The 27,031-nt window shown below is 47.4% G+C and overlaps 1 protein-coding gene across 2 annotated transcripts in view; it reads left to right on the top strand.

The window, feature by feature from the left end:
- The first annotated feature begins 2,139 nt into the window (after window positions 1-2,139).
- The window catches only part of PAK2 (p21 (RAC1) activated kinase 2), a 49,101-nt gene continuing 24,209 nt past the window's right edge, over window positions 2,140-27,031 (top strand). Inside the window, exons 1-2 of one of the 2 annotated variants that reach the window (XM_027464818.3) lie at window positions 2,140-2,309; window positions 22,593-22,803. In XM_027464818.3, the coding sequence (XP_027320619.1) occupies window positions 22,617-22,803 (187 nt within the window). In that variant the 5' untranslated portion in view covers window positions 2,140-2,309; window positions 22,593-22,616. Of the gene's footprint in view, window positions 2,310-19,230; window positions 19,442-22,592; window positions 22,804-27,031 lie in introns of those variants that run through there. The other variant, XM_072042248.1, reaches the window with a different exon arrangement.

Here is a 27,031-nt window from a genome sequence, read left to right on the forward strand (position 1 = left end):
CTATGAGCAACTGTGGCAGGAGGGGCTTGAATTATAGGGGGCTTAGCACTGTTAGTATCAAAGAGATTGTTGACTTTAGAACAGAGTGTAGCTGCTGGAGGGTGAGAGGGAAGGTTTTCAGTGCACTAATCAGCTTGTGTGGCTCCTGGTTTACTAAGTATATCTACTGAAACTTCATCAAGGTCTCACTGATGAGGTTTTCAGGTGAGCTGGAGTAACATTGATTCTGATTAATGTAAAATATTAGAGAAGTTGCAGAAATTTCAGTGGATGTTTTTGCTATGGCAAATAGCAAGTATTTGTTCTTTTGAAATGCATAGCATTTGAATTAAAGTACAATAGATGTTCTTTAAAAGCTGTAAATAAGTATATTGTAGTGTTAAGCATGAAGGAATTAATCTCCAAGTTAAACTTCCTCTCCCATACCAGAAACTAGAGTCATCAAGCAATCACTGCATTTAACAGGCATGCCCTGGTGCATGCCAGATAGCAGAATGTAGGTGCCAGTCCTGCAGGAATTGCTTTTAAGTGCAGAGGAGCTGTGAGGCAGTGAAAAAATTATTTGAAAAAAAATCTGGCAGAAATGAGGTGACTGCCTGGTAGTTTGAGTTATTAGCAAGAGAACATAGATACATGGGTTGGGTGCAATTTATTCATCGTTAACGGGTATAAGGACAGAATTAAAGGGACTACAGCAATGAAAGAAAAGGGGGCATTAAAGGCCATTTTAGGAGTTAAGACTTTCTGAATCACCAATGAATGTGTAACAGCAACAAAGTACTCCTAGTTTCTTTTAAGAAGATGTGCCTGGGGAGACAAAAGAATGGGAGGGGGTTAAGGGTTCTGAAAAGGGTTTGGAGCAGGAATAGGGTGGGTTTAGGGGTATGTGGCTGAAGCAGCAAGGAGAAATAAGATTTTATAGGGAAGGAAAGCAGAGCTGAGGGAACTGTGAAGCATAAAATCTGTAGTTTCTTGAGAGGTACATGACAGTGCAGAGATGAATTAGCTTGAGCAAAAAGGAGAGTCAAATACGGAATAGCATTGGAGAGGGACAAAGCAATATGAAAGGAGAAGTGATGAAGAAAGAAAGTGGCCAAAATACTGTGGATGTGTAGGGGCAAGGTTTCCGTGAGCAACCACTGCAGTAGCTCTGTGGAGAGTAACAGAAAATGATGACCTAATGTAGCTGAAAGCAAACGGGAAAGGTTGATATGCACTGTTTGGACTTGTGTGCTGGCGTGAGGCTGTAGGGGAAGCTCTCCTGTAAGATGTTTATCAAGAGGGGCACCTGATGCGTGCCCTTCGGAAGGAAAAATCAGATGTTGCTCCAAGCCTGGACTGACAGAAGAGGTGAGATCCAAGCCACAGGGCAGGTGGATGTCTGGGGAAGTTAATGTGGAAAATGAGGTGTGTCAGGGATTTTAGGGGAGACGACTTGAGGACACACGTGGTGCTTTCTCAGCTGTGTTGCTGTTGCATCTCTTGGTACCTGGGTGTGAGTAGTTAGATGAGATGGCTCAGCTCACTGATGGAAGTGGCGACACCAGAAGTTATGCTGAGCACCGAGCTCGTGGACTCCCGATTGACCTGGAAACATAGTGGGGGTGGTGTTAATTTGCTGTGGGACAAAAACGAGCCCCTTCCAGCACCTTCAGGGCACGAGCAAGGGTGGCACACGGTGCGGATGAGGAAGCTCAGCCCGCTTGGTGCTCGCAGGTACCCATTTGTGGCCTCCTGGCTGGGAGTGCTGGCTCCGGTGGGCCTGAAGGAGAGGCAGCAGGGGGCGAGCTGGTTTTCATCAACGAAATATGAAGGAAATAGATCTGAACGAAAAAATGGGAGTGAGGGCTGGGTGAGAGCTGGCTTGGACAAGCTCTCTCCCTTTGGCTTTTTCCTGTTTTTATTTTCAGAGCTGCGGGGGGGTGCCCCCAGCTGGCCCCTCGTACCCCAGGGGGACACCGCTGGGCTCTGAGGGGCCGTGAGGAGGCAGCGCGGAGACCCCCAGGGGGGGGTCCCCTTCCCGCCCAGCCGCCTCCCCTCAGCGGCGCGGACTACATTTCCCATCACCCCCCGCGCGTCGCCCTCGTCTCCCCGCGCGGGCGGGGGCTGCCGGGAATTGTAGTCCCGGCGGCGGCGCCCCTCCCTCGCGGGCTGTGGCCACGCGCGGCGGTTCCGCTTCCCCCTCCGGCTCCTGCCGCCGCCGCCGCCTCGGTGGGTGCCGCCGCCGCCATTGCAGAGGCGCCGTGTGGCGGCCGCGCCCCGCTGCCCCGCTCGCCCTTCCCCGAGGCGGCCGGCGCCGCCTCAGCCCGGTGAGTGCCCGGCTCCCACCTGCCGGCCCCGCCGCTCCTTTGTGGGGCCCTCCCGGGCCTGTGGCGGCGGCGCCGGCCCCGTTTGCTGCGGGAAGCGGCCGCGGCGTCGCCTTCTGGGGCCCGGGAGGGAGCGGGAGCGGCCCGGCCGTGAGGGGCCCTGGCTGCCCCGTGGTTACCGCGGGGTGGGGTGCGGGGGGCAGCAGCGGGGTGTTTGTGGTAGAAATGCTGGAAAAGCCCCGCTCGGGGCGGTTTCCGCAGCCCAGGTGCGGCTCAGGTTGGGAGCCGGCTCCTTTGTGGCCGGGCAGGGGGCACGGGGCCGCCCCCCGGGGCCGCCTCCCCGCCTGCTGCCGCCGCCCTGTCACCGGCAGGGCCCGAGCTGGGGGCCTGGTGCCTGCGAGCAACCTCCCCGAGGCTGGTTTGGGAGCCCGGAGGCCATCGGCTGCCCTTCAGGCCCCGGGCAGCAGCAGCAGCATCGTCATCCGGCCGTGCTGCCCCTCTGACGGTGAGGGGGGGGCTGCTTAACAGCCCTTTTTGGAGGTATCACGATAAGCAGCACGGTAAGGGGGCATTCCGGCGTGGCATACGGTGGTTTTTTAATCCTCTTATTTGTGTGGTTTTCTGCATTTGCCTTTTTTTCTTTTTTTTTTTTTTTTGGATGTGTTTTATACTTGACAAAGCGGGCTTTCTCTTTTAAAAAAGTCTAGGCTGTGCTTTTCGGTGTGGACTGACTTCAGGGTGTGCATCCCGGAGTGGTGCCTCCCCCCCTCAAAAAAAGGGAACTGGCTACTTGGTGGTTCACTTTCTTCCTGTAGGAGATGGAGGTGATTTAACTCGCAGAGATACTGTGGAAGCAGGCTACAAAACATCCGCGTGTAACCAAGTGCGCTGTTCCAGACTTGTGTTACCTGAGAGTGGAGGGATTGGGTCTTTTATTATTACAGACTAATAGACTGAAATAGAAGCGGCACAGAAGCTGAAAACATAAAGCCTTCGCATTATGAATTTTTTAGTAGAATCTCTAAAGGAATTGGAATGGTTTAAGTCAGAATCCACCAAGCGATGTTCTAGAGGAAGGAAAAGCCATCCTCTGATGTCTACTGGTTGGATCCTTCAGTTTCTGAGGCTAGAACAAAAAAGCAGTAACATAGAGTCTCTGAGCTACCTTGCACGTGGGATTAGTGTCTGCTTTGTGCAGATGCCATAATTAAAAATGTTGGGCAACTAAATGGGCAACCATAGAAATGTCTGTCAGCATCTGCTGTATGTATTTTGAAGTTTTAACAGAGTGCAACGTGTTTTGGTGAGCTGGAAGCATGCACGCTCTGAGCTGCTCTGGGGCAGCTTGTCAGGGGCTGATTTACTGGGATGAAATTTGGGCCCGGTTACAACTCGCCCGGTTGGCCAACTTGGGGAGATTTGTTCCGGAGGCACCTGCTCTCATTTCCTCTCTGGGATGGATGCTGGAGTGGATGGGTGAATGCTTTGACCATGTAAGGCAGGTCTCATCTTGTGCTTATTTTAAAATGTGTCCTTTTAAAAACTCATGCATGCTTGCATTGCTTAAGTCAGCCTTTCAGCTGCATTTAAAAGGGAAAATCTGAGCACCTTTGGTTTCTAAGTAACTTCAGGAAAGGCGGTAAGGGTATCGATGCTTCTGATTTTGTCCTTGTGCTGGTATAAAGGCTGTAGGGATGTGAGTGTAGGTCTGTGTGTTTCACTAATAAGAGCTACTTCTGCTTTAGAGTTCTTGTATCAGTCTTGTTTTAATTGAACCTTTTATCTGTTTTCTGTGTTAGAAGGTTTGAGGCACTGATAGCTTCCCTGTGCCAGTGTATTCAGTCACATTTATTGACATGCCTGTAGGTAGCCACAACAAAGAAAAAGTGATTTGTTTTGAAAACAAATTGTAGTTACAGGGGCACTGCTCTGAATGGTTGGGCCCAGCGCTAACAGAGCAAAGATCAGTTGCTGGGGTCAGAAACTGGGACTCGAGAAGAAAGCATTGAAAGGGAGTTGACTCCCCGCAGAAACCAGGGGGAAAAGATAGTGGAGGTGCAGAGGTGGGGAGAGCAGGAGGAGGGCGAGTTCCTCAGCAGCCAGAAAAAATGCATGCAGGGCTGCTGCCTGCTTAGCTCAGCCTCAAGATGTTTGAGAAACTGCATTTTCAAGCTCTTCAAGCACCCGTGTTAATGTAAAACAGTTTCTGCTGGTCTTTTGTGAAAATAAAGTGAATTCTGCATTTTGGTTATGGTGAATGGATGAGTTTGCTTGCTGTAATTGAGATGGTTCCATGAGAATAATGGGCCTGAACCAGGTTTGGGCTGATCCAATAGATTCCTCTCAAGCTGGATTAACACCGATGTGATAATGCCGCGACTAGGACTTGTCTCTGGAGCAGCAGCAGCGGGCTGACTGCAGAGGCACAGAGCGAATGCACCCTCCTGAATGACAGCGCTGCTGGCGCTTGGGAAAAGGTGCAAGCGAGTCGCCAAAAGAAGGTGGTTGTGGAACTTTCTCTCCTTTTTTTCTAAAAACTTGATTACTGGGACCAGTTCTTCTCTTTTCTCATCAAAGCGGAGGTGCTGTCCTGGAGTGGAGGAGAGATTCAGAAAGACTGCAGCCTGCTCAATTTGCAGTTTTCCACGGAGACCCCTCCCTCCTTCCTCAGTCTAAATCAGGTTTGGCCCAAAACTTCAGGAGTTGTCTAGTTGCACAGTGTTGTCTTGGAGAGGTTTCTGTGCCTGCCGTGGCTGCTGAACAAACGTTTCCAGTAAGTTTTATGTTGCAAACACTGAGGTTACTCACTGCTCCTTGCCCTGCGAAGTGTAGCACTGTTACAGATAACTAATCAGCCCAAGTGCGTGAATGCCAGGCTGAGCTACTCACTGAGTCTCAGAAACGATAAATGCAGCACTTGGCCCAGTGCTGGCTTGGTTCTGCGTCCCAGCAAGGTCGGGTTGAGTGGGGAGGCATCTCGGGCAAGCTCTGAGTGTTTGCAGGACTTGACATTGCTAAGGGTAAGCAGAGCTCATCATTTGTATCCAGGCCTTGCTGTGCTGCTCGTGGCCTGTGAGGTCTCCAAGCGTGGTTTTGTGTCAGGTCATGCTTTGGTTTAGCTGGAAAACGTGCACTTCGGTGCTTGTGTTTTGACTGATGAGTGGAGTGCCCGAAACAGGTGGAACCCCTGGTTTGGACCTCGTTCTGTATCTGACTCAGTAGGTTTTTTATGTTGACTGTTCTTCTGTTTTCCCAGCTGGGAACTGGAATTAATCAGGCTTTGAAAATGCTTCTCCTCGCTGAGAGCTAATCGTGGGCATGTCTTAGCTCCTAACTCTGGTGGCACTTTGGCCTTCCTGAGCTGCTGGAGAGGACCAGCTTAGTGGACAACCTGCTGGAGTTTTCTTTGTGGGTCTTGGATGGAAACTTTTTTTTTTTTTTTTAAACTAGCTTCTGGCAAACAGTTATTTGATGTGAAACTTCACCTTTTATCACTCTTGAGGGAGAAACTTCCCGTCTCGGAACTGTGTCTGCAGAGTCCTGCCTCTTGCTAAACTCTTCTGCTTCTGGCATCCTCCAGAGGTTGGCATGGGAGGAAGCTCGGGTCCTTTCCCCAGGCAGCTGGATCTTAGTGCTCTGCTCCGGGCTGCTACAGCCCTGAAATTGTACGAGGGTCTGGCACGTGCAGGGCAGTTCTGCTCTCCATGAGGTTAGGAATGCACCTTTAAAATTAACAATTTTTTGTTGTTTGAGTGAATTTGAGATGGTCAGAGTCACTCCGTGTGAATTAACAAGAGGGATTCCTTATGTGTTTGAAGGTGATGAGATATTGAAATGCTGCAGAAATTGGTGAGGCTGCTTGTGTTTTTTTTTTTTTTTTTTTTTTTTTTCCAGTCAAGAGAAGTGGTTTTGGAAATTCTCAGTGTGTCTAATCTCTGTTTATGAATTTCAAAGTGCTTCTACGAATTTTTGCTTCCTCTTCTAATGATGCACTGGTGCTTAGAATGTATTTTAATGAACACCCCTTGCCAGGGGAATGTAATATTACTCCTAGAAAGCTTTGTGCAGTAGATCAGTTATCTTTTCCCAAAAGATGTAAGCCCAGCATTGGTGTGGGTGTGTTGACTGTGGATGGTGAGTAAAGAAGAAAACAGGCTCTGAGAAAAGCAGCAGTGTTTGGTTATTTATGCACGAGCATCTGCAGATATTAAGCTCTGAAAAAAGACATCCCTGCCGCAGCTGTGCAGAGGTGGGTTTGGATGAAGATGATACATTGCCGTGGCAGATTTCCATCACCGTTCCTGTCAAAAATTTCAGTTGTCATTTAGTCCTGGATCAACACAGCTTGTTGGCTCAAATACACAAATTTCTTGTCCTGTAGTTGAGCAGTATAAAGCCAGTAGCTCCCTTGGAACAACGACTTTGTCCAAAGCTGTATGCATGAATTGGCTACTGAAATCCTGAATGTTGTCCTGGAGGATACGTGGTTACCTGCTGCCAACACTGGTGTTGCGTTTGTCTTTGTTCTCTAGCTCTATGCTAATTAGCAAAAATTGTTTCCTATCTTTAAAGGGGTTGTTTTGATAAGACAGGTTTAATTCTTTCTAATGCTGGAGTTTCGTTTTAAGGAAAAGCATCTGTAGGAAGGAGTCAACGTGTTGGGGCAACCGTGCTTTGCAGGCGGTATGCTGCATAGAGAAAGGGATTTAGCGTAACGTGAACCAGAATCAGGGCAGCTGGCAGGTGTGCTGAGGGCTGGGAATGCACTAACAAGGCTTTCCAATTCAGCCTCTGCTTTTTGCTGAAGTTTCCTGCTGCTGCTTTAGTTGCTGGTCCTGGATGTTTGACTCATTGTGTACCCACAAGAATTTACGACTGTCAGCACGCAGAGGCTTTCCCTTAGCTTCTTTCACCAGTGAACTTAGAGCTTTATCCAGTGCTGTGGGGTTTGGTTTGGAAGTGAACGTAATGCTTTAAGTTGTATCCGCTCTTCATTTACTGTCTGTCCAGAAGTGCTTCTGCTACCAGGGTTATCTCTTGGACGAGAGAGAAAAGGCTGTTTCCAGAAGATGCTTTCTAAATCACCTCTGAATGTTTAATAAGCTCTTCCCTCTTGGAAAGGTCTCTGGCAAAGTGGGAGCCTGGAGGAACAAAAGTGAAAATCGCTCTCTCCTTAGCCTGTCTCCTGCAAAATGCCACCCTCTTCGAAAGAGTGCTTCTGGGGTTTGGGGCCTTGTTATGCTGAGGCTGGACAGAAGCTGGCTGGGCAGCTCCTTGTGGAAACGGGTCATTGGAAAGGGCTGAGTGCTTTGTGTATTATCTGCTTGTTAAAAAAAAAAAAAAAACAAAAAACTTATTTTTTTTTCAAGGAAGTGACCTTGAAAATTTCAAAACATTACAAAAAAAAGGTTAAACGGGAAGAAATGTAAGAGTTTTTCATCTTTTTCTTCTGTTTTTAAGCTAACCTCTTTGACCAATGAAGAATTAGACAAATTAAAAATCGTTGCCTTTCAGGGTATCAGAATTGAGGGGAAAAGCGATTTTTGGCCGAATTCCAGGTGCTGCAGAGAAGGGCCTCTGGCCTTTCGGAGGTCACTGCGAGGAGCTGCCTCTTCTGGCACGGGCAGGTCGCGTCTGTCCCACAGCCTGGAGGTGCCCGTGTCTGCCTGCAATGCCAGCCTCGACTGCTCTTTGAAGGTGCTGGGGGAGAAAGGGCTGAAGAGTGAGCGTGATCACCCTTAAAAAATGCCAGCTACGTGTCCAGAAGCCCCTTCAGGCTGCTTCACACATGCCCAGGCAGTTTTCTCCCCACTGTGTTGGTGAGCTGGGAGTGTGCAGAAGGACTGCTTAGTTCAACACGTCACGGTGCCACGGCAGATGTGAGGGATTTTGGTTCTTTTGCAGCTCCCGTGGTTTGGGAACAGAGAACGTGGCACTAGGGTTAGTTGTCAGCTTGGGCAGCTTCACAATGTTTGTATCTGAGCTCAGATGTCCTCTGAACCTGAGGCCCTAAATGATTTAGGATGGCTGGGACTGGGTTTGCTGCTATTGAGCTAACGCAGTGATTGCGGTGGTGAAATGCGTGATGTTATATACTGGTATTCAACATGCTGAGGGGCTGGGATGCAGGGGTGCTATTCAGTACTACACCAGGTCAACACGAGAACGAGCCCTTTGGGTTGGAGGGGGGAAGGGGAGAGTCTTGCTCTTCCCCGGCCCCAAACCAGCTGTTTCTACCCACTCCCCCAGGCTAATGCTGTGGCTTCCCTGACTGCAGCGATCTGCATCAGGGAACTAAATTTCCGCAGAAGGAAGCGCTGATCTTAAACTTGGCTTGAAAGGTTTGCTCCTTGATCTGACGCTAACGGTCCCATTTATAACAGGAGGAAAGTTGTGTGTGGAGCAATGAACAAACTGGGTTTTATTTGTTGAGTTCTTTACAAAATGTTACCCCCTTTTTTTTTTTTTTTTCTGTGACACAGAAAGAAAGTTTCTGACCGTAAAATGACGGGCTGCTTTGGGAAAGGCCTTGTCAAGGTGTGAAATGCTCGCACAGTTGCAGAAACCAGCTGTGAAACGCTTGGTTTTTAGAGTTGGGATGTAATCACTGGGTGTAAGTAGGCTTGGTGAAATCTTTTCTGCTGCCCCCTAGCTTTTTTTCCCACTCTGGGGTGCAAGTAAGCTCAGGATTTTCAGTGATGCTAGGGTCAAACAGGGCTGAGCATTACCCGAGTGGGAGTTAAGACATCTGGGAAACCTCTGTGACAGCACATCACAGCAATATTGCTAGAGCTTGGAGCAGCCAATGTAATGAAATTTTAGTGTCTTTCAAGGAAAAAAGGTAAGAAAGGTGGCAATAAACTAAAAGAATAAAGGATAAGTAAAAATATCAACATGAAATGAACTTTTAATATATTTTAATTCATGCTTGTGAGGAGTTTGGTACTCCAGCAGCACGACATTTGCATTAACTAGTGGATTTAAATGATTTTTCCTCATTCCCTCATTGCTGCTACGCAGTAATTGTCAGATGTTTTCCTGACATTGACTTTTGCCTTGTCAGACTAAGCACGCCTTGGTGGGAGATTCACTCTGCCCTGGAAGGGAAGATAGATCTCTGGGAGGAGGTCTGGGGCAGTGCTTTGCTACCAGGGCTTACTTGGCAAAAGGACTGACGGTGGCTGGGCTTTACTTTGTCACTCCCAAAGCCAGCAGGCTAAAGTAAGATGCTAACTTTCTAAATTAAAAGCGGTGTGTTAACTGGAGAAAGCGTTTTGTTTCAAGGGTCTTGCCCAAGACTGAAAGTAGGTGCAACTCTTGTTGCATCTTGCTCAGATTAACGGGAGTGACTGTTTCCTATGCTGCTGGAATGGCTTTCTCTTTGTAACCCCTAACGTTGTCCTTTTGGCAGTACCTTGCCAGTAATGCTCAAAACCCGGGGTTTTGGTTGTCCCTTTCTCTCGTCCGTGCTGTTTTATTTAACCAGGTGCAGGCATCAGCAGGCGTGCAAACCTGCGGGGCAGGAGCCAAGGTGCATTTTCCAATGACCAGTGTGGTGACAGACTGGTGGCAAGTGACTGCTCGGACCGATGCCTTGTGGGCTTTCTCTTTACTAACAAGTTTAATAGAGATCTTTATCTCTGCTTTACTCTTTAGCAATTGCTTGCTGAAGGTCGCTTCCTGTTTTCTTAACAGAATTGAAAGGACCTGAGAAAATTTTCCCTTAGGTGACAAGCCCTTGGGAAGTTGATCATTTCTAGAGGTATTGTATTAGGGCTAATTTTTTTTTTCGTGGTTACCATACATTCAATAAGAGGAGACTTCAGAAAAATAAAAACTGTATTTAAAAATGTGTTTGAATGTTTATAGTTGCAGATTTGCAAGCCTTCTGTGCTGACTTGTTGTAGAAGAAATATTTTGTGCCCTAGTTCCTGTGTTCAGACTGACTAGTGGCATCTCGTAGTGTTACACATGAAAATCAGAGGCAGGGTTTGGAAGGCACAGAGGTAGCGGTGCTGGGTCAGGCCGTAGGTGTGTCGCCTGGTGCCCTGACTTCTCTTATTTCTGTTGGAGTAAATGGCGTTAATTTCTTTAATTGGGATGGTGTGTGTGTATGGAAGGATGCTTCTATTTCGTGGATGAAGTTCTGTGTTTTGTAGCTGTTGGTTATTAGTGTTCCAAGTCGAGTTCAGTCTCATCCTCACAATCATCTTCAGCTGCATTGCAACTGTCCAGCTGTTGCTGGTGCCGAGCTAATGAGGCAAAATGAGAGCTGAGAACTGAATCCTTTTCGTACATAAATCCCCGAGCCTCTCAAGAAGGCATTTTCAGAAGCTTCACTCCTGCTCTGTTAACATTTTGGTGAAACTTTATCATTCTGCTCGTAAGAAGTTCATTCCTTCTTTACTGAGCAGGTACACAGTTCCAGTACAAGGGCTACTTCATTTTAACCTTATCCAAGTGCTGCCCTTTCATTTATTTTTTTTTTTCAGGTGAGTTGGCCTGACATTGGTTTCTATCGTTTGCCTGCCTTTGGCTATTATCTTTTCAAGCCCCTTTTAAAACAGGCTACCAGCTCTGAGAGACAGATAAGGATTTGCTGGTTCTTGAGCATCTGATGAGTTTTTCTCTAAACGTTTTTTGTTTGTTCAAATTTGTTTTTCTCCCTCTGCCTTCAGAGGAAAAAAAAAAACACAAACAACCAAACAAAAAACAATCTCAAAGCCCTTATGAGTTTGCTGCACAGCACTGAGCTTCCTTGCCCAGCTATGCTTCCGTGTTAAATTCTTGTCGTAATTAGTACAGTGACATCAATAGGAGCAGTTTTTCAAAGGCCTTTGCAGCTTCCTAAGTTCAATATTCTGTCAACTGTTTCAATATTATTTTAACTTGGCAGCTTCCCTTGGAAGCTCTCCTGCTTTCACAGCGTGCTGGTTATCCTGTTTAACTGCAGCTTGCACAGTATTTTGTCTATTCAGTCGGTGACCGTGTTCCTCACTTTGTACTTTTATTTCTAAAAAATGTGTCATTCTTGAGCTGTCAAATCTATTTTTATGGTTCTGGTGCTGCAGCATCCTATAGGAACAGCTGGAGATGGTTAGAGATAATGCGTGTCTAGTGCTCCACCAGAAAAATGGAGAAAGTAGAAATGTCTGAGAAGAGTGCTAATGCAAAAAAGAAGTTGTTACAACACACTGAAAATTTGTTGGACTGCACACGATTGGTATTTAAGTCATTGAATGCGTATCAGGAGTTGGACTCGATGATCCTTGCGGGTCCATTCCAACTTGGGTATTCTGTGATTCTATGATTTCCATACATATATATTTATATTTTTATTATGTTTGATTGTGAGCTGAAAGATCCCTATCTAGCGGCAATAAACACAGAAGAAGTTAGAAAATTAAAAAAAAAGACTCCTTTCTGATATCCATTTTTGGAGTGCAAATTGCTGAACATGATGTTCTTTCCAGGTTCAAAATGAGTGCCTTGGCTCCCTGAAACACACACCAGAATATTTGCCTAAATTTTAGGGATTTGCTGCATTTAACTGTGGAATAAGGTGGCACTTGTGTAAGTGGGTGTTCTTAAAAGTAGCTACAAACCAGAAAATGCATCAGGGCATGCAAGGCACACCCCACAAGGGTTGCAAAGTGAGTCCTGGAGTGTGAAGGCAGGTGAGCAATTTACAGGGCCAGTTTGCTCAGCTCCTTTCTTGTGTTTTAGGTGGGAACAGTTCACTGCTACTCTGTTGAACACAAAATTGCAGAGAGGAAGAGCTGTGTGCATGGAGAGCTTTGAAATCCATGTTGATTTGAGATGTGAGAGCTACACCTTGTGCTTTTTGTCCTATCTATTGCCGTTTGAATTAACGGGGAAGGGCGGGCGATGATGTTGGGCCAGTGACTGCAGGATTTCTCGTTTGCCCCATCTAGATAACCTTTGCTTCTGCTAGTAAGGTTACATATAGTAGGATAAATCTGCTAATCACTCATATAAAACTTGTGAAACTTTACACTGCAGAAATGTAGTGAAGTTCTTCCTTAATGGGACAAGCTTGAAAGTCACAGCAAGCTAACCGTGGGTGGAAATAGTGCTAGTGAGGTTTTGTAGCCAAAGTCTGGGGGTTTTACTGCTGCCATCCTGCAGTCCTGAGCTGCTGCCGCTGGAGGAAGGTTGGGGTGACCCTTCCCGAATGTTTTGTCTTCTGCGTTGCTGCGAGGGCTCAGAGCTCGGTGCTGCCAACGGCATGCCCAGCTGGTGGTGAGTGAACTTCCCCAGCGCAGAGGGAATTGCAGATGCTTCAGGGAACGCTTCTCCTGTAGGAATTCAGTCGCTGAAGAAGTCATCAGGCCCCTTTGTGCTGCGGGACGTGCTCGGAGCGTGAGCAGCATCTGAGCCAGCCCCGCTCCACACCACCGGAGTCTCCAGGCTGGTGTCCGGGGCTTTCTGCTGTCGGGAACTGCAGTTAAAGCAAGCCTTGGCCAACCACTAGAGTGAAACAAAAGCTCCATTCTTCACGTGTGCAGGGAGCTACGTCTCTCTTCCCTTCATCTTTTTCCCTGATTTCTTTTCCCCTTGACAGCTCTGTTGGTGTGGTGGGAAAGTGATGGATCCCTGAAGGCCGGATCTTTTTTCCTTCCTCACGTTGCTGACACACGCTGCATTTCCTGCCCCCTTCCGCTTCGTCCTGGGCCTCCAGTTTGGATGGGTGGGCTGTGGTCTTGTAAACCATCGTCCTGGATTTGGGAGGTTAAAAACCATTCTGCTTTCTCCCAGAGTTCCTGGCCCTCTACACTGCACCAGTAGCCTGCCACTTTTAGGGAGGTGTCAGTGATGCTGTGAGGGGTGAGTGTCTGGTTTACAGCAGCTGTGCGTGCTGTTGGAGATGTGTAGGTGCCTCCTGCAGGTAGCCTACCCTTTATTCAAATAACTTTTGCTCTGGAATGTGTGATCCCTCCCTGCCTGTAAATGCCGGGTTTAATTAAGAGAGTTTCAAGAATGAGGTACAGCCTCCAATTTTTTTTCCTTGTAAACTTTCCCTACTTGCCTTTTTCCCCGTTCTCCTTTGATCTTCAGAAGATCTCAGCTCGTGAAAATAAAGGCTCAGAAGAGTCTTCTAGTTAAAGAAATGTGAGTAAGCACAAACAGCTTGAATCCTGGATTTGCATGTGCTGTGCGCTGCAGGCTGTCTTTTCTGTCTTCAGTTGACTCAGGTTCTCAAGTTGGTAGAGCAGGGGTAAGTAATTTCCTCGTTGAGGGCTGAAGAGGCTTTTCAAACACCTTTGAGCTCATCTTATCATTATGCAGCGTTGCACAATGGTTCGTTGAAGGCAGAGCGTGGCTGTGGGCTGTATAAAATGAAGCGTGGCCTCAGTTCAGCTGGTAGGCGGCAGCTCCCCAGCCCCGCGGCAGGGCGCCGAAACCCAGCCTTCTTGCTTCAGTCGCTCCTCCTCCTCCGTGCCCTGCAGGCCTGCGAGGGCTGCTTTGCGTGTAGGGTGGATGTGGGTACCTGCAAACCTGCCTCGGTTCTCTTCTCCGCTGGCAATGATGGTGTTGTAGCCTCACCTTGTGAGTTTCCCTACAGGGCTTAGGGGAAATGGGGAACAGAAGCAACTCGGCAGCTGCCTCGGAGGCCCCTCTGGTCCTGCCATCTGTGGCGTTTGAGCTGTGTCGAGAGTTCAGAGGCAAGAAAGCAGAGAAGCAGTTTCTAAGTTGTTTTGCGGTGAAATCTGCCTCCACAGCTCAATAGTGCCGTGTTTATTTTATGAAGCAGAAATGAGAATTCAGGTGGGAGTCGATTGCCACTCGTGACTTAAAGGGAGAAGGCCAAGATGTATCACAAGGCTCGCAGATGGCTGCAGCATGCTGTGAAATGAAGCATCACTCATTTGCTTAAATTTTCCGTGCACCGACGGACTCTTACTCTTGCACATCCTGTCTCTAATTGGTGCCTCTTTTGACTTTTCCCCATTGATACCATTTTCCATCGCAAATCGTAGCTGATAATTCTGCAACAATCCTTCTGCCCAGCTCAAAAATGGAGAAAGTGAAACCCTGGGAGGAAACATTTCTCCTTCCCGAGGCTTCTGCTTATCGCCCCGTGTCTTCGGCTCGATAGGCGGATGTCATGAGCCTGGTCTGTCAGTTTGGGAGGCTGCCAGAATCTCGGTGGTGTTTTGCTTATCTTTATTAGTGACTCCACGAAAAGTTGCACTTTATTGTGCCTGCGCCGAGGGGCAGAGATGGCCTGGCTGTAAGCTCTGCGTGGGGAGAAGCGCTGGCTGTAAGAGGGCCGTTTGGAGGCCAGGATGTCTGCCACTGCTCACTCATCGGAGGGCTGGGACCTGTTTTTATTTCAGAATGATACCCGAGCACATTTTCAGCACAAGGCTTTGCACATCTGCAGAGTTCCTTAAGGAGTAAATAGTTGAATTGCTTTGGGTTGTGAGGTACTTTGGCAAAGGGCTAGATGAAAATTCTTCTTTCGAAAGAGCTCAATGGCTCTTTCAACTACTCCAGTAACAGGATATTTGTCTTCTGCAGCTTGGTCCACAGTAAGTATCTCTGTGCTTTTGGAGATGACTGATTGTTCCTCATTCACAAAAGATAGTTTCCTGTTCTTCTGCTTTTGTTGCTTCTGTTCGATCATCCTTTTTTCCCCCCCCAACTACTCTTGGCAGTTTCGTGCCAGCTGTTTCCCCTGTGCTGCGTTTTCCCTTCTATATTTTGAGTGATTCTGCAGAAATCGGAGGGAAATCGAGGAGTACGAAGAAGATAAAACAGCAAGGATTTAGCCGGGTGTGTTCTCATGGGTGTCACCTCGTGATTTTGCAGGAGGCTGACGTTCTCCTGCGCTATCAGTGGCGCGGGAGTGTTGTGTTGCCTCTGTCCCATGTAGCAGTACAGGGAAGTTGGCAAGGCAGGACCTGCTCGTACAGCTCGTGGTTGCCTCCTTGGTGGTTGAAGCAGGCAAACCGGTGCTCGTGGCGGTTAATTTTGCAAAAATGATGCTGGCAATTCGTTGCCACCATCAGGCCTTGCCGAGCAGTCAGCTTGAGTAGTGTGAGTCCTTGTATCAGTCCAAGTAAAGAATTATTAACGCCTGGCATGCTCAGATTTTTATTTTTTTAAGCTGTTTTCTCAGTCCCATCATTTGAAGGGGTATCTTGCTTGCTTACGCTCATAAATTAGAGTCTCTGCTTGGCTGGAATATTTCAGATTAGTCTAGTTTCCTCTTCCCTCCCCGTAAAGGAAAGTTAAATAACAATAACCGTTAGCTTTCATGGGTCCGTGGTTTGGCACAGACCGAGCACATATTTTATCTGAGACCCCTGAAGGGAAAAGGGCTGTTCCTGCATGTCCCGTGGAGGCTGGTGCCTGCCTCTGCAGGGGCGCAAGGCTCGAGAGCTGCGAGTTGTGCTACAGCATCTGCACGTGTTCCTCCTGAGCAGAGGTGGGATGGATCACGCCGCTGGCTCTTGCTGGCCATCATCAAGGTTTTACTCTTGGTTTTGCCTTTGCACAAGTCCTCTTGGCAGGCAGAAGATCCGAGGCTGCGTTTGCCAGGTCTGCAAGAAAGTAATTCTTTGTCTGCCACTGTTTTTTTTTTTTTATATTTTTTTAACACAGCTTCTCTGAGTTGAAATAAAGAGAGAAGTATTTCCAGCCTCTGATCGTTGTCTTCTGTTACTTTAGTAAACTCCTCTTTTGGATCAGGTAGAACAAATCCCATGGAACCAAATGCTTTCGGTTGGAAAGCAAAGCACCCGGAGAAGTTTGTTTTGCTTTTCGTGGAGGAGACGGTCTGAGATCTGCAGCCTCGGTGGATTTTTTCTGCAGCGCTGAAACTGTTTCAAATGGATGAGCCGCTGAACTAGCGCGCTGCTACTGATGGGGCAGGAAGTGAGCTGTGGCTAGGTAGCACCGTCTGAAGAAAAACTTGTCAGAAAGCTGCTTTCAGCTAATCCCTGGGAGGAAGTGAGCTATAATCAGTACTATGTGAGCTAATCACAGGAAATCTATTGCTCAACAGGAGCCTTTAAAAAAAAAAAAAGTGTGGGAGGGTGTTAGAAAAATACATACAGACGTTTCATTCTGCTTTTGTGCTCCAGAATCTACTTGGCCCGAGAAAAATTGAGCATCTGATGAAGGGAGCAGCCCTCCAAAGTCCATCGAAGAACTGCACGATGTGTATAGCTGTGTTTTGGAAGGGTCTGTTTTCCCTCTTTGCTGGAATAAAGAAGTGTCCAGGCTCATCTTGCCTTTTTTTTTTGTTATTGTTGTTTTTTTCAGCAGTGGTGGTGTTGGGGAGCCTGAAGATAAGTTAGCAGCTGGGGTCAGCGCACTGGGAGTGAAGATTTTCAGTGAGGGTTTATGTGATAGAAACCACGAGCAGAATATGACACAAATCTGCTGTGTTACACCAGTGTTTGCTTGGAGTCGCAAGCAAGCTCTTTTACTGCATTTTTCCGTTTTTCATTCACTCTGCCTTTTTTCACCCGACATCCTCTGCCTTGGAGACCTGTTTGCAAGCCATCTATTTTGCTGTTTTCCTCTGCCCTGGACCTGGCCGTCCCGGATGCTGCCCTTTGTGCGTGACAGCCGTTGCCAGCAGCACCCTATAAGGCTCTACAGGAAGGCAGCGCTGACAGCTGCCGCTGTGCGGCTTGCTGTGAGGGTAACTCGCTCTTCTCAAACCTTGCGCCCTCTGCTAGAGCAGGGCCAGGGAAACACGCGTAGGGGCAGGGCTTTTTTCACCCTTCCTCTGCTCGCTTTTCTCCTGCTGTTCCCCTCCAGGCAGCCCGTGGCTCTGCTGCGTTGCTCTTGAGCGCTGTGCCCGCTGGCTGTCCCCACGGCCCAAGCGTCCTGCACTACTGGTGGCTGCTCAGGTGGCAGCGGTCACGAAAATGTCCTGCAGCTGCCGAGCTGCGTGGAGGGCCCTGCTTTCAAAAGCAGAGCGGTTACATTTCTTAATGCAACGCTGCCCTGAAATGGGTTACTTCTGCTTTTTGGGCGGCCCTGCAAAAAAGGCTTAACATTTGACCTTTGTGTTGCTCCTTCAGCGTTTCGTTGCCGGTAGTAAATAAGTTGAGTCATTTTTACCTGTGCTAAACAGAGGTGAGTTGAGTTGCTGCTCCAGGAGCCTCCTGTCAGGCTGTGTGCAGTGGGCTGGATTTCATTTGGGCTCTGGAGAGCTGCGAGAGGGGCAGCCTAAAGCAGGGCTGTCGTGGCAGGAGGGGGAAGTTACGTGCGTGTTATCAGACAGCTCTGAGCTTGATATCATCTTTTCCAAGCGGCAGCCTGGTTCACTTTTGCATCAGATCCTAGGCAGTGAAATCCAGCTGGCCCTGCTCAGGGTGTGCACACCTGCACCGCGCCTTGCACGCTCGATCTGCTTTGAGCACAGGTGCTGCAGGGAAAACGGGGCCGCGAAGGAAAACACCTTCAATCTCGTCTTATTTCCCTTTGGTCATTCAGCAGACAAGTCAGAGAGGAAGAAAGGCTCGTCCTTTTTTAGAAGACGGAGGAGCCAAAGAGCGGCGCCGGGGCAGAGAGGAGCCTCCGTGGCGGAGCCGGCCGCCGGGCGAGGGCTGCGCTTCAGCTGCAAGCAGTGAGTGCGTGGCGGCCTTGGGGCCGGTCACGAGGGAGGCTGGGAGAGCCAGGGCTGCCGCAAGAGCCGTGCTTAGGAAGTTCTCCAGGAAGCAGCCCCGCGTTGTGCTCTCACAAGGGGGAGTTGAGGGAAAACAAATGCAAATCCCCCCCCGAGTCAACGCCAGAGCATTCAGATGAAGGCACGGCAGCAGCGTGTGTTTATCAGCTTTCTGCAAACGCTGCCCGAGTCTCACTTTGCTTTCCAGCTTTTACTCACTGGCAGGGTTACGTTTCTGGGTGTTTTCCCACCGGCAACGGGAACTGCTGCCTCTCTTTTGTGGCCTGGGTACACCGAGGGTTATCGGGCCCTTTTCTTCCCCAAAAGGAAGAAAGCCAGTGAGCAGCAGAACTGGCTCCTGGGACATGGCTGTAAAAATGAAACTGTAAATGCACGTGCTGCTCGGTTACTGCAGGGCTCTTCTGGGCTGGGAGGAAGAGGATGGCTGAAGCTACACAAGCAGCTTCCCTGCACTTTTCTTCCTTCAGAGGTGGGAGGGGAAGAGTTGCGCTTCTGAGGAGCCTGGCTTCAGGTCTCCTGCTGCTCAGGAGACTGATTCAGGACCTTGCAGACCCCAATTGCTGCTGCCTGTCCAGCAGGACGGAGAGCCCTTTTGCTTTTCACCTTCTTCAGTTCGTAGCGTCGTGTACGAGAGATAAGAACTGAGAATCAGAGCCTTGTGGTCGCCAGCTCTGGCCCCTGTGATTATGTTCTGCAGAGCGAGTAGCAGAGCTGTTGGGAGGAAAGTTTTTACCTCTTTTTGTGTCTTTTTTTTTTTTTTTTTTTGTGTGTGTGTAAATGTCCTGGGTTGCAGCACCATTCTGTGGTGGGAATTAATCTGTCTGAAATCTGCAATTAAGTACCGTTTGCAGCTTCACTGCTTGCTGCTGTGGTCCATTCCACTGCTTTCTAGTTCTTGCAGTTAAAAGCAGTGCCACCAGTAACTGCGGGGAGCTCGTGAATCCATTGTTATTCCTGGCATTATTTTCACTGACAAATCCGTTGCCACTGATTCCATCCTTCTCCATCTGTTTCTTCTGCCGTCTTTCTGCCAGATGCAGCGTACTCCTCTGAGGCTGCACAAACCTAGTCAAGCCAATTTAGTAAATGTCTTTCAAGCAAGGTTTAAAAAAACCTGACATCCCTTTTGTCAGTGTACAGGCTCTTTGCTAGAAAAAAATGAAAATTCCTTGGGCCTTGCAATTCCCTGCGCAAGCGATGATTCAGCAGGGTGGCCACGTGTTCGGTGCTGGGGCAAGAAGTGATTGCATCGAGCTGGTGCTGAATGAGACAGGCGCCTTTTCCTCTTCAGGGGAGTGAAGGAGCAGAAGAGGAGCCTCAGGATGTACTTGCACTCCTCTTTTTTGTTTTATGTCTGTCTGTCTTTCCTCCTGCAGTCACGGCACACAAAGCCAAACCTCCGCAGCAATTTCAAAAGTACTTCCTGGCACTGTGGAGACTTTCCCTGCATAATGAAGACAGGGTAAGGATAAAGGAGGGGGGAGCTGCTCCTTTCTTCTCCATTCAGCTGTCGGAAAGAGGCTAGCTCTTTGGATTTGAACCCAAACAAGATGACTATTTTTGTTTTGTTTTCTCACTTCCAGTGATGACCAAAGGATCTGACTCTTGTTTTGTGATCTGTTGTGAGTGGAACTGTCATTCCTTAAACTATGAACTTAAAGCTTTTCTGTGTTGAAACGGACCTTTGTGCAAAACAGTTTTGGACCTAGCATTTTGTTTTAACAACAGCCTTTGAAACAATTGCCCAGAAATTATAATTCTTCCTGTTATTTCTGAGGATTTTCCAGAAGTTGAGCTTTTACTAAACCGAAGATTTAATGAGCTTGAAGGATTTTGTTTATCTGCAAGTGATGGATGTGGACCTGAGGGTTCTGCACAGGTGCTGTTAAGCCAGTTTTCTGAAGTGCCTGATTTTCTTGTGGAATAGATGGATTTGGGGACGCTTGCTTCCATCCTGTTGCTTAGTGGCTTCTTCCCTTGAACACTCAGAGAGCTAAGGAATAGTTTTCGTCAGATCCAGATCCTGTAACAGCGAATATGCAAAGAGCTGATCTGCGCTGTGTATCACGGAAAAATCAGGTTCTTTGCTAGAGTGAGAATTTTATTTTGAAAGCATGTAAGTAAAAGTGTACCGAAGGTTTTGTAAAGCTAGCAACCTTAATCCCATGTTACAACGTTGTTAATTAGCTGACTGGGCTCTCCAAGAAAGGGTATGGGGAATTTGCATGGGCTTGGAGGAGCAGTCTGTTCCTGGCCAGTCTCAGACACAGGCTAGTTGGCTACCTTTACATACAGCTGTTTCTAATAGCAAGCAGCACAGATAAGTTCACGGATAGATGAAATGATGTTTGGTTTAAAAAAAAAATAATAATACAAAAAGCTGTTCTTGCTTTCTTCACACCGTGTGTTGTTTTGGTATTAAAGTTCTGTGATGTGCTTCTTTACCTTCTCTGGTGTATTTAGCTGTCTGGTCATATTTCTTTGAAAGGGGAGATGTTTTCTCTTAAATTTCTACTCCCATATGGTTAGCTGAGGACCCCATATCCTATTCTTTTCTGAGACTTCATGGATGTAAGCAAAATGGGTTACAGTCCCCTGTACTGCAGGCCTGACTTCAGAGCTGTGTAGCAGCTGCCCCTGACCCTCCTGCTGTACTCTTCTACCCAGGTACTCTTAAAAGCCAGTTCTAACAAACAGGGCTCGTGAACGCTGTGCTTGGTGGCTTTGACAAAAAAAAAAAAGTACATCTCGAATTGGTCACACACGCTTTGTGAAAACAACGTTCATTGTTAGGAAGGAGGTTGGAATTAAAATCCCTGCGGGTGGACTGCTCAAACCTGCTGTTAAATTCCAGGGTCCTTAACTTTTTTCCCATATTGCAGGGTAGGTACTGGAAAACAGAGAAGATCCTGTAGATAACTTGCAACATCTGAAAGAGCAATCAGTAAGCAGAATTGGAAAGCTGGGAATCACAGCCTGATCTGCAACTGCAGCCCTACTGACTTGTTCGAGTGTTGCAGGCCTGTTTATCACCCCGTCATCAGGAAAAGGGCTCGAAGGCAGACTCATCTAGGTGGATGTTGCCCAGCTTTGGCAGCTGTTTCCCATCAATCTCGAAGTCGATGGGGCAAGCAGCGCAGGGCCCGTTCTCACTTAAGCTGCCAGAGCTTTGATTCGTGCTGTTTATGCCTCCGAAGGTATTTGTGCAGAAATGATGTGCTTCCACGGGCGTTTATGGTGGTAATTCGTTTTAATCTCTTCTGAGCTTCACGACCTAAAACAGCGTGCTCTTGTGCTGCTCGAATTTGGGCTGCTAGCCTCCTTTGTTTTGCTTAGCAGGGATTTGGCAGCGTTCCCCTGCTCAGTGAACTAGCAGGGAACGGCAGCCCACCTGTTCGCAGTCCTTCTGCTAAACCAGGGCCCGCGAGGTGCGTGTGTTGCGCAGAGACATCGTGCAGCACAGTGTTTATCCTCTGTGAATGAGGTGTGGGCAGTGGTAGCAGCTTGCACTCACTGTCCTCGCCTGGCTCTCTCGAATGCCAGCAGGCCACTCATTTCCCAAACTGGTGTGAGAAACAGGAGGCGTTGACTCGTGTTCCAAGAGGAGGGCTCATCCTTTGGGCATAGCGAAGGGCTTATTTATTATTCAGCTGTCACCAAGAGGTGATTTCTGTAAGGCTGTCTCTGCTATTTGCAGCAGAGAGGCTGCCTGTTTCTTGGTGATCAGCAAGAAAAATCACCAGTATATTATGGGGAGGGAGGAGAGAATAATCACTGATTATCATGAATGCGGAATGTGCCATGTAGATGCTTTGTTGTGCTGTGTTTTTAGCAGTAGTAGCTATTCATGATCTCTCATGTGTTTTTCCTTTTTTTTGTACTTCAAGAGGGTTGTGGTGGTAGCGTGTGTGTGTATGTGTATCTCAGTCTCATATTGCAGATGGAGAGAGTATGGCACAAAGTGGTAACACCATGCGAGTCCTTATTCAGAAGTGGAATACGTCTAATAGATTCTAGCTCCATAATCTGCGTTCAGGCTATGTAAATTGGGTAGAGATATTCTTAATATTAATATGGATGGTGTGTTGGATTATAACTTTAAACGTAGGCTATTCTACTCTCCCCAAGACCTTGTCGGAAAGGTGGCAAGAAGGATGACATGTGAAGCTTTTAAGGGTGTTTGACTCCAGAGCACAAAGCTCTGAGCAAGACCCACCCCCAAAAGAAGTTGTGCTGGTGTCCTTACACGTATTTTCCCTTTCATGTACCTAACCTTTACACAAACGGATAGTGAACTGGGTCAGGGAATTGGTGCTCATTATAACTGACTGTTCTTTTTGACTCGGTTGGTTTCAGCACTGGAGAAGGCTGTCACTTCATCCCACATGTGCTGCTGCCGGCCCAGACAAACGGGTCCAGACGTGGGAGTGAGGAGACAGAGGGAAGGAGGAAGGGAGCGCTTCCTTTGGCAGAAATGTTGGTGTCTACCAGCGCAGCGCTCGCTAAGCTCCTGAGCTGAATTCACACCTCCTTCCCCTGTTGGCCAACAGACTTGATGCTAGATTTGTCTTCCATTCTCTCTTCCTATTTTTAAACACAAATTTCTCTTTCAGTGCTTTCACTAGCTGTTGAGAACCATGTCTGACAACGGAGAACTGGAAGACAAGCCACCAGCTCCTCCTGTCCGGATGAGCAGCACTATCTTCAGTTCAGGAGGGAAGGACCAGTTGTCTGCGAACCACAGCTTGAAACCCCTGCCCTCTGTACCAGAAGAGAGAAAACCTAGAAATAAAATCATCTCCATATTCTCTGGCACTGAAAAAGGTAAGATGCCTCCATTTTCCAAGGTTATCTCTGTTCCGTTACTCTTTGTGTAAGCTTCGATTGCACATTGGACATTGGAGCCCATAACCTGCACGGGAGATCTGTGAAATTTCTTTATTACAGCCTTCCTGTAATAAAGAAATCTGCCTGCAGGGGATTAGAGGAAATGCTGGAGGGTTGGTACATGTGTTCAGTGAGCCATTCTTTCCATTTGCACTGACAGTTTGAAGATGGAATCGTAGAATCAATCAGGTTGGAAAAGACCTGTAAGTCAGCTAGCCCAGATGAAGTGCTAAGGAAGAAAAATCAACTAACTCATTGAGGAAAACCTCTGCCTGCTGCCTCTCATGTTTGCTGCCCAATTTAGAATAATGCATTTCCAAACAAACCTAATAAACATTTGTGATTTCTGCATGTCGTGTTACTTAGCCTTTTGCTATGCTAAATGCAGATTTCTAGTTTAAACTGAATATCCAGCTGTTCTGCAAGTTACTTCGTGTTGATAACTATTTAGGTGGTACGTTTGAGAAAAAAGGTAGTGAAGAAGAAGTGGGAGGGTGCAGTGGGTGTGAAGGAGAACTGAGAAAAATGAAGTCCTTCCGTTGGGGTCAGATCCGTGTAGTGCACTGCTCAGGTTAATCACCAATGGGCAAACAAATCTCCTGTGCTATAAACAAGGATTATTTCTGAGGGGAAAAAAAAAGGCTTTAAGGAAGCTAGGCTGTACCTGGGCTTTGTTGCTGTCCTGTCTCCTGTATGATGAGTGTGCGTATGTCACTGGAGCTGGTTTTCCAGGATATCCGTATCCACGTGAAATAAAATAGTGCGGAGAAATAGCTCCTCACATCTGTTACGGTTAAACTGTGCAGGGAGTTATTAGCCTGACCTGAAGCTGCAATGCATTTTGTTGCTCTATAACGTTTAGCATTTTTTTAGTATTAGGATTTATTCCTAACAGAAATTCATACCAAATGTTAACACGCATCAACACGAGTTACGTTTTGGATTAGCTCTGAAGCTGTTGCACATGTAATGGTGTGCACCCTGCCCCCGGGTTTGGAGGTGGCTCAGGCTGTGCATCTCTTTACAAATGCCGGGGAATTGATTACAGAAGTATGGCACAGAATCTCCAGGGAAGAGCAAACATCCAGGCAGGAAAATACATATTTTTATGTATCCTAGTATCAGTGTTAGGAAAGAGGTTGCACATTACCAGCTTGTCCTGGGGAAGACCTTGCTGCTCTCAGCGATCTCTAGTTCCGCTCCTGGCTTCCTGCGCCGAGCTGTTGATGATGTGCGAGGTAGGGCTGGTTCAGTCCTGCCGCCACAGGTTTGACTGCTTCAAGAGACTTTGCTTCCCCGGTTATTTATTCACTTTGCTAACAATTTTCCCCAGGGCTGGTTTTTATTCTTGCTCAGCTGTGCGAGCAGCCCTCATGCAGCCGTGCCTCCGCGCAGAGCAGACGCTAGAGGCAGGCTTCTCTGCGCTCCGAAGATAGCTTTCCAGTCTGGCAGCCTTTGTGCTGCGCACGGTGGGTGTGTTTTCCTTTTCAGAGGATGGAAAGATTTGGCCAGCATAGCTTTTGGAAGCCGAATAGTTATTTCACAAGTATTGTGTAATAACTGACCGTGGCTGGATTACAGCAATAGAGGTGGCATGGGTAAAAGCCCTAAAGAGGCCAGTCTGTACGGAAAATGTGAGAAGCTGCTGCAGGTTGGAAGTGAGAGCCCGAGAGAGAGACTGCAGGCCATTTAGCTCTGTGATGGTGGTAAGCCCCACATGTCAGGAGCAGGTTCTAGCTTAGCATGCAGCCGCTGGTATTTATTAGCGTATTTTGATCATGGGAAATTCCTAGAAACTGTTGTGGTGAGTGCTGAAGAAAAGCTGGTGGAAGAATCAAACCTCCCAGTCCATCTTCTGGCTGGGAGAATGGCTTTGGAGCTGGGGTAACGCTTGCAATTCTGCTGTTGCATGGGTGATCTTCAGAGCATTTGTGACCCTTTTTTGTTTGGACAGGGGAATAGCGAAGTAGAAAGCAAGCACCACGTGGAGGGAGGTTTTCCTTGCTCCGTATTATAACACATATTCAGTGTTATTAGTAACACTGAATAAGACTTGTATTGTGAAGTGAGTTTCTAATGCGGGTGGGCACGGTGCAGCTGGAGAGCTTTGTGGCACTTGATAGTGCCTTTCCTTCTCTGTGGACATTTCCTCTTTCCATCTTGCTCGTGGGTTTGTTCTTGCCGAAGTGGCTGGAAAGGTGGTTGAAGACTTGTCTACAGCTGCATTGACTCACCTGAAACTGCTTTAGAAGCTGAATACTCAGACTTGTTCAGACCGCTGTAAATACTGACACGTACCAGAATTATGGACGTGAATTGCATATCTGTTCAGTGTGTGTGTGTCTACTGATATTTAGTGACACAAACTAAAAATGGGAGAAATAATTTCTGCTGAGAAAAGTATGTTTCTGAGAAAATTATGCCCCTTTATCTTCTCTGGATGTTAAAGAAATACTTAAAGTAATGTCCTTCTGGGGAAAAAAAGAGGAAGGGTTTACACCATGGCAAAATAACGTGGTTGGGAAAATGATAATTAAATGATCCAGCTTAAGAAAATTTCTGAATGTTGTATTTTTTTAATACGGAAAAAGCTTGTTGATGGTCTGACCCACAGCGAGGATAATGTAAACATCCAAAGAAATGTTTGCAGCCCTCAAGACTGCAAAGCTGGCTGTCAAATCTAAATGGACACAGTGACTTTCTGGCACTAAAACAATGCTCAGATGTTAGTTGCTTTGTTCATTAGCATGGCTAATTAAATAGTTGTGTTTTTAATTCTTTATTCTGGTGCTGCTAGGCTGTACAGAAATCCTGGCTTCTTGCTTGCTGCTTGAAATATGTTCAGACTATATGGAAAATGATCCTTTAACCTGACGTTGCATTTGAGGTAGACTTTTTTCAAGGGTGAAATGTCTGCAGCCAGTGCAGAGGTTAACAAATTGCTGCAACAAATGTTAAGTTCTGTTCAGAAAATGAAAGAATGCCTGCGCAGAGATGTACAAGGCTACTGCAAGCGATGAGGTGCAGGGATAGCTGGATAAAGTGGTTTGGCTTTCTTCTGCAGCTTTCTGTCCCTGTGATTTGGCAGGGTCCCTCCGGCTGCCTTCAGGGTGTGCATTTCCCCACAGCTCTGCCCCTGCTCCTCTTTTAGCAGGCATGCTTGGGGGGGCGGCGGGATCTGGGGCGCTTGCTGCAGGCAGCGAGGCTTAGCAAATGTGGAGCTCCTGCCCAAGTCTGAGCTAGTTCTGCACCGAAATAATCAGAGAAGAGGTTATTTAATGACTTAGTCCAGGTTTTTTCCCCAGTTCCATTGTTCAGGAGAAGTGAGGAGATAGTCATCTTTTTACTCGAGTACTTAATTGCCGTGAATTTCCTTGGCCAGACTTCTGAAGTCAAGTGAACCCGTGTGTGTTTTTGGAGAGCCTGAAAGCTGTCCCCTAAAACTAGGAACTAGACAGTCTTTGAGGTGATTTCTTAATCAGAGGAGTTCTCCTTTTTAAAGTTAAAGTGTAAATCCTTCTGAAGGAGCCTTCGTTTTTCCCCACTGTGTCAGGGCCTGTGAGCCACGCTGGTGCCCGGCTGGCTGCAGAGCCAAGGGACTGTGCCGTAAATTCACTTGTGGCTTGAAACGAACGTTGCCCTTTATTAAAGGGATTCCCATTTAAATACAGATTTGTGATGCAAACATAATCAGAGGTTCAAAAATAGTGTGGCCTCCCAGTGGCCTTGTTAACAGAGCCTCAAGCGCATCTTGCCAAAACATGACTCACTGGACTTGCCTCTTGACTGAAGTTCGCTGCTTGCGTTTGTTTAAAGTGTCTCTGATCTGCTGTTCCTGTGGGGAGAGGAGTGTTTCAGTCTCTTTGTCCAGCACACTAACACGATGTGTATTTTTGCAAGGGTTGGGTTTATTTGTGCAGCACATGCTGGACGATTTGAGCACCAGCTCCCATTCCCTAACTGTCAAGTGCTCCAGAACAGGAATCTTCCTGAGGAATACAAATTTTTTATTTTTTTTTCCTTCTTGCTTTCACATAAACAACTGCAAGAGGTTGGGAAGAAACAGTACTTTCCTTAAAGATGTTAAATGAGAACATTTGACAGTCCATTTGCTTTTTGGCTCTGATTTGTGCAGCCATATTAAAGATATCCTGTTTATAATAGC

Source organism: Anas platyrhynchos, chromosome 9 (assembly GCF_047663525.1).
Source record: "Anas platyrhynchos isolate ZD024472 breed Pekin duck chromosome 9, IASCAAS_PekinDuck_T2T, whole genome shotgun sequence".
NCBI classification, from domain to species: Eukaryota; Metazoa; Chordata; class Aves; order Anseriformes; family Anatidae; genus Anas; species Anas platyrhynchos.